Here is a 7,099-nt window from a genome sequence, read left to right as displayed (position 1 = left end):
AATAACTTTATTTCTAACTACTTTTCTTTCTGCCCTGTGGGAGATCTTATCCATGCTCACTGTGAATGTTAACATGGGTCTCTGCTGCAGACTAGTGTAGTCCTTCATCCTATCCAGTTTTAAATCTGCCCTGACTGCTCTCTTCTCCTAGCTGTTCAGTCACTTTTCCTCACTACCCTTAGCACTGGCAACATCATGTATAACATAATTGTAGTCACAATCACTCATGGTTGGAAATTGTTTTATGTCTCTCCTTGGAGTTCTATTTTAACCCATCCTCTCTTTTCCAGCAGTGTTCAAACTCCGGTACAGGGGATGTTGCAGCCCTGCCAGGTGGTGGCGTCACAGCTCTCCCAAGGGACGTCACAGTTCTCCCAGGTGACAATGCCACAGGTCTCTCAGGTGGTGGCATCACAGCCCACCCAGGGGACATCGCAGTTCTCATGGGTGATGATGAAACAGCAGCCCTCTTGGGTGATGACACTGCAGTTCTCCTGGGTGACAGCGCCTCGGCCCTCCCAGGTGGTGGCATCGCACCCCTCCCAGGGGATGTCGCAGCTGTCCCGGCTTGTGGTGCCACAGCCCTCTCCAGTAGTAGCATCACAGCCCACCCAGCAGACATTGCAGCTCTCCTGGGCAGTGGCACTGCAGACCTCCTGGAGGATGTCGCAGCCCTCCTGGGTGAGTGCTTCCACAGCCCCAACACCCGCTTCTCCAGCTCCGCCCTGCTGCCGTCGCCTTTCTAACTTATTGAGCCGGTGCCCCCGCTGGTTGCAGCAGCGCTGTTCTCTCATATGGGAGCTCATCTCAAGCCTGGAGAAAGATCCGTTTGCCTGCCCCGGGCGAAGCTGGCTGCTGAGTCGGTGGGTGGAGCAGAGGGGTCACATGGCACTGCCATGCCCCTACCATCTATCCAGCCTTCTGCTGCTGCATCCGCTGGCCCCGCCACCATCTGTGCTCAGCCTAAGAAGCAGGTGGCTCCTAAGAATCCAGCACCACCACCCAGGGAGAGGAATCCACAGGGAACGCCCCCGGCGGGGACCGGCCCCTTACTCAACTCCCGCCTCTGTGACTCCGAGCAGCAGCAGCAGCAGCAGCAAGAACAACAGTTACAGCCGCAGCCACCACAGCAGCCATGGAGGTCGAGCCTGACCCGTACCCACAGCCGCTCCATCAGGAACCCAGGCATGGTGGCGAGGCCGGAGTGGGAGGCTATAGTCCCCGCGACGCAGTACACAATCAAACTCACTGCAGAGGCAACCTGGTTGCTGCTGCGCTGCCTCCTGAAGAACCAGTGGGGGTGCACGAATCCCTTCAGTGACACTGGGCTCTTGCCGGGCTCCCAGAGCAGGGCCAGCCTGGACCTGACCTCCTTAATGAAGATCTCATTTCTGAACAAGCAGAACCACTATGATGATGAGGAGTACGAGGAGGATCCAGCTCCAGTGGTCGTGGACCAGAAGCTGGAGTGCAGGTGCACAGAGCGGCTGCATGGGATGGAGGAAGTGAAGAGAGAGGGTAAGATGGAAACCCTGCCCCACCTGGATGACCCGTGAGCCTGAGGGGCGAAGAACCATCTCACCGACGTTCCTCACGGCAATAGCCGAGGCTGCTCGTGTGCTGTGCCAAGAAGCGGAGTTCATCCATCCTCTCCGACACCTGGTCTTGTGACCATCGCATCCCGCTCCACATGTTCGTGTCTGCAGACTCAGCCACGAGAGATCGGAGTTTCAGTGCTGGGTTTAACCTGTGAGGAAATGGACTTACTCTGCCCAGACAGAGGTGAGGGACAGCTGTCCGTGCAAATTGCGTTGGGACCCACAGGGGTCTGTTCTACATAAACGGGGGTGAAAAGGGGAGGAGAAGAGAAATACATATTCATCATTGCTATGGCCTGTGTATTTTCATTCACATGTTATGGCATTTGGGGAGAGGAAAAATTGGGGCAGGCTAATCAGTGTTGCACACAGGGTTGTCCTGATCCAGCTGAGATGCTGGATATTTTTCATCTGAAAGCAGGAGCCAGGAGTTTAATAGATGATGGACAGGATCGGGACGTTAACCCCTGTGCTTTGGGGATGTTCAAATGTGACCAAACACGAGCAGAGAAATGTTCTCAGCTAGTTCACTTACTGTAACACAACAGGAGCTTCATATTCTGCCATATTCATGCCAGTGTCTTTGTAGCAAAAAATAACTCCTGACACTTGCAGGAATTGTTTGCCATTTCTGAGTCTGGTTAGGGAGAAGATGCAGAAACTTGTTAAAACTATGGAGCCTTTCTCAGAAACTATCACACAAGGGTCTTTGAGTTAAGTAACAAAGGGCAGTCAAAGAAAAAGAAAACAAAATCCTCTGTCAATACAGAGTCTCCAGACGGTGGTTAGTTACTGACAGAGAAGGGGGAAGCCACCCACCACGTGGCCCGTCCACAGTGTAACTGCACAGACACTGCCCCAGCTACTCCCGGGGGTGGGGCCATGTGGCACCTGCCTCAGCTGGAGCCTGGGCTGCAGTACTAAAAATAGCACCGCGGGCTCAGCTCCAGTTCCAGCACAAAGGGCCTGTGTGACGTAGTGGGGGTACTTGCTGGGCTGTGGTGACCCCTGCTGTCTGGAGCAAGACCCAGCAGGGAAAACCTCACTAGGCAGAGGTAGTGCCAAACTTGTTGAACCAGTGGCCAGACACCCCCCATGGAGAGGAACAAAGGAAGGTGGATGCTGCCCTGGCTGGGGGGCAGGGCTGGAAGTTAGTGAGTTGGTTGCTGGCTGTCGGAGGGCATGGAGGAGAGCCTAGGGGAAGGGGCTGGAGTTTAGGGGCCCAGTCTCCCCCATCTCAAGGGGGCCTGAGGCATCCTAGCCCAGTTCCTGTAACCAGATTATATCTGTGCTGTGCTGTGCTGGAGGAGCAATAAACCACCCTCAATTCCACTGGCTGGTGCAGTCTGTTTGTGCCATTTCGGGGTGCAGGAGACGGGGAACCCCCAACGCGCCGTCACAGGGTGCATGATCCCTCGTCACGTCTGGGAACCTCAATCCAGGGCGAATCCCATTCTGAGTCACCCTCTGTGACGTGGTGGGGGTAACTTGTTGGGGCTATGGGCGACCTCTGCTGTCTGTAGCACGACCCAGCAGGGCAGGGGGTGAGTCATTATGCAAAGGGGGCTTCAAACCTGTCTGACCAGCTAGGGGGAGAGAAAGAAAGGAAGGTGGATGCCGCCCCTGGCTGGGGGGCAGGGCTGGAGGAGAGTTGGTTAGTTTTCTGTCTGGGATCATGGAGGAAGCAGCCTAGGCAACAAACTGGGATTTAGGAGCCCAGACTCCCCCATCTCAAGGGGGGCTGATGCATCCTAGACCTTCCCTGTAACCAGATTACATCTGTGCTGAGCTGTATCCTGGAGAAGCAATAAACCACCTCTGTTCTACTGGCTGGTGCAGTCTGTTCGTGCCATTACGGGGGTGCAGGAGACGGGGAAACCCCAACGCGCAGTCACACCCTCCCCACCAGGGTCTGGTACGTTGGCTTCCCCCTTCGCCCCTCCTCCCAGGTGGGTCTAGTTTCCCTCCAGCTCAGCTGGTGTCAGGGGGCGGAGCAGAAATCTCCCGGGCCGCCCGCAGTAAGGTCCCACAATTTCACGCTGTCACCCTGGAGGTAAAAGGACCCGCACTTCAGCCATTGATGACGTCACTCAGCCCAGCGCGGGCACCCAGCTCAATGGGGGCAGTCACGTGGCTAAGGGCTGTACAATAGAGCGGGGCTAATCGCTCAGAGGCTGATGCGCAGGGGGACGCAGGGTCGGACTGCGGAGGGGTCGGGAGCACGAAGGACACAGAAGGGCTCCCCCTGAGACAGGGCCCGAAGCTTCCCTGGGCCGCCTGTGAAATCTCCGCCCTAAATTAGGCGTCACCTGAATTGAAAATGGCGGGTTTTTATCGTTTTGTCCGGCCAGGGGACGGTGTGTGTGGGGGGGGGGGGGGAGAGGGTGGACAATCTCTTCGCTTCTCCCTTGGAGAGAGGTATCTTCCGGATCCACGCCCTTCCCGAGGGCCCATCCGAGCCCCGCTCTGTAAGGCCAGGAAACATCCCCCACATCACACAGACACGCTCCTTCTCTCGTATAAGGCTGCGGAGCAAGACCCAGCAGGGAAAGCCTCACTATGCAAAGGTAATGCCAAACTTGTTGAACCCCATGGAGAGGAACAAAGGAAGGTGGAAGTCTGACTCCTGCGCCCAGAGCCCTGAGGCGAGTCAAGCTCATCACTTGCAGGAGCAGCGCGGGTTTAACTTTGGAGGCTACTGGGTCCGGCAGGCTCCCGGGAAGGGGCTGGAGTGATTCGCCCAGATTCACGGCTGGAGCACACACTACAGCGACTCGGTAAAAGGGCGATTCACCGTCTCCGGAGATGACCCCAGCAAGCTGCTGCACCTGCAAATGACCGGCCTGAAGCCCGAGGACTCCGCCCACTATGACTGTGCCAGAGATACAGCGAGGGGAATCCGGACGGGTTGATACAATAAACTAATGAGGCAGAATCGATCTCCCCTGCGCCGAGCGGGGGTAGCGCTTCCACCGGGAATCCTGCGCCAGGCCCAGCAACTGTGTCTGCAAGCGGAGTAAAAACAAAGTCAGTTGCCAGGTTCCAGCTCCTGTGTCTGTGTCATCAGGGAATTACAGGGAGCGCAGATCTCTGCTGTTCCCAAAGGGCCACAGGAAAACATGAGCAGAGAAGAGCAAAGGCCGACAAGAGGAGTGTGGGAACGTTTTTGTACTCGGGGGCTGCACACAAGTCAGAAGCAGAAAAAGTAACAAATATTCAGTGACGAAACTGCAACCTGGGGGGGGGGGGGGGGGGAGTCTAGTAGATTTTTTTATACCCGCCGTGGGTCAGGGCCCTAGAGCCAGCTTGGGGGCCCTTAGGTTCCCCACTCCTGGCCCACGACAAGGGATCACAAAGACTCCAATTCAGGCTCTCTGGTTTACTAGGCAGGCGCTTTAGCAAACTAAGCTGAGGTGCCCCCTGCAAAAGAGCTTTAAATCTATCTGTGGCTGTAGGTGGGGGAGTCGAGGCAGGGGACTGGGGAGCGTAGGGGTGAGTGGGGGCTGGACACAATGAGGGAGGGGGGGTTGCCCTGGTGCGTCTTCCCCTGTTCGCTGTGACTAGGGAGCGAGGGCAAAGTGCTGTGGAGCCTGCTGCGTCCTTGGCTGCCCAAGGGAGGGGCAGAGGAACGCAGCAGGCTCTGCACTTTCCCGTCCATCCCTAGCCACAAAGAACCAAGCACCCAGAGCCCGGAACTGGCAGCTGCAGCCACAAACACACACATACACCCCAACGGTGGCGGGGAGTCCAGGGCTGGGCAATCGTAGCGGGGGGCCAGCCAGCCCCTTTGACCTACCGGCTGCTATCCTGGCTGCCAGCAGGGAGCTTCCCTCGGGTTGCGCATCCCCAGAAATGGGCCCGTGGCATCGGCCACTCACCGCATCGAACTCACCGAGGGCAGCGGGAAGGGATCGGGGGAAAGTTACAGACACGGTGCGAACTGGGGCTCGTGTGTCCCAAGGGGTGTAAAAGATCAAAAATCGCATTGACCGTTTGTGGGATCAGGGCACCGAAACTCGTTAAACCTCCGTGAACCCCCGGGCCTGGAGGTACAATTCGCACCGAATCTGAGCAGAGAGGAGAATGTTCGCACCTCCGGGCTCACAACAAACAGGGATTCCTCCTGCAAAACCCCACTAACTCCAGTGAAACTATTTCCCTTCCCCACAGCCAAGACCCTGGCAACCCCTAAACACGAATGGCGAGCTAAGTGACGTCATTTCTCCTCTCCCCGGAGCTGTGAGAGCCCATCGGGACCCCCGCGTTGTTTCAGGCGCTGCACAAACACACAGGGAGGGGGAAGGAGACTCCTTCTGCCACGACAGTGATTCGGCCCTAAGGGAAGGCGGTTGTGTCTCTGATAAGGAGGGGAATATGCAAATAGCGGTGACCGGTGCCTGTTTAAATCCGTGTCTCGCTCTCTCTAAGCTGCACCCGGAGAGACACCCCGCAGCCCCCAGTGTCTGTGCAGTCACCAGCCACCTCTGCCCCCACACGAGGACCGGGGAAAATGAAATTTTGGGTCTATTTAGTTTTCGTGGTGGCAGCTTTCCCAGGTATTTTCTAGTTAAAGTGTCTGGAGAGGCGGACGGAGATTTTGTGTTCGGTGTTTTGATACTAATGTTCATACCGCGTCTTTTTTCCCCAGGTGCCCGGTCCCAGATCAACTTGGTGGAGACCGGAGGGGATGTGAAGAAGCCCGGAGACTCTCTGCGCCTCTCCTGCAAAGCCTCCGGCTTCACCTTCAGCAGCTACGCGATGAGCTGGGTCCGGCAGCCTCCGGGGAAGGGGCTGGAGTGGGTCGCTGTTATCAGTGGCGATGGGAGCTATACAAACTACCTTGATGCCGTGAAAGGCCGATTCACCATCTCCAGGGAGAATTCCAACAACCTGCTGCACCTGCAACTGACCGGCCTGAAGCCCGAGGGCACCGCCCGCTATTACTGTGCCAGACACACAGCGACACGAAACCTATTGATGCTCCTGCAAAAACCCGGCCTGCTGAACCCCCGGCGGCCACGCGGGGGCAGCAGAGACACGAACAACCGGGCGCTGGGCACAGAGCGGTAACAGAAAGAAGAACAAGTTGGCACAGGAAGGGAGATTTTAAACCTTTGAAGTACCAAGCGACGTTCCCCCCTTTGCTTTCCCTGGGCCTTGGGGCAGACATCGCTGGCTGCCTCTGTCAGTCCCGTTGAGGCGGGAGCCCTGTTCCCACGGCCCGGCTCGGCTTGCAGATCGGGCACTTTCACTGATGTAAAACCTGGTCCATGGGACTCGTTCCCACGTGGCTCCTGCGCTCTCCTTCCCCCGCAAGGACCCGCTCCCAGATTCCTTGGCCCGGGAGGTGAGGTGCCCCGTGGCCTGCGCTCTGCAGGACATCACGCTGAGTGGTGACAGCGGTTCTTCCTGCCTCTCGGCTCCGTGCCAGTGCCCGTCGGGAGGAGGGTGCCGGGGAAAGGAACCGGCAGATACAGTCAGTCCAGGGGCAGTTATCAGAG

At 57.3% G+C, this 7,099-nt stretch overlaps 1 gene segment (V, D, J or C); it reads left to right on the top strand.

Moving 5' to 3' along the window:
• Positions 1 to 6,041: 6,041 nt before the first annotated feature.
• LOC142821228 (Ig heavy chain V region 3-like) lies at positions 6,042 to 6,683 on the top strand. The segment is given in 2 exon segments: positions 6,042 to 6,154; positions 6,247 to 6,683. Coding segments are annotated over 2 exon segments (468 nt in total).
• The last annotated feature ends 416 nt before the right edge of the window (positions 6,684 to 7,099 follow it).

This window comes from Pelodiscus sinensis, chromosome 30 (assembly GCF_049634645.1).
Source record: "Pelodiscus sinensis isolate JC-2024 chromosome 30, ASM4963464v1, whole genome shotgun sequence".
Classification (NCBI taxonomy): Eukaryota; Metazoa; Chordata; order Testudines; family Trionychidae; genus Pelodiscus; species Pelodiscus sinensis.
The sequence above is the reverse complement of the archived record's forward strand: the minus strand, read 5'-3'. Positions and strand labels throughout refer to the sequence as shown.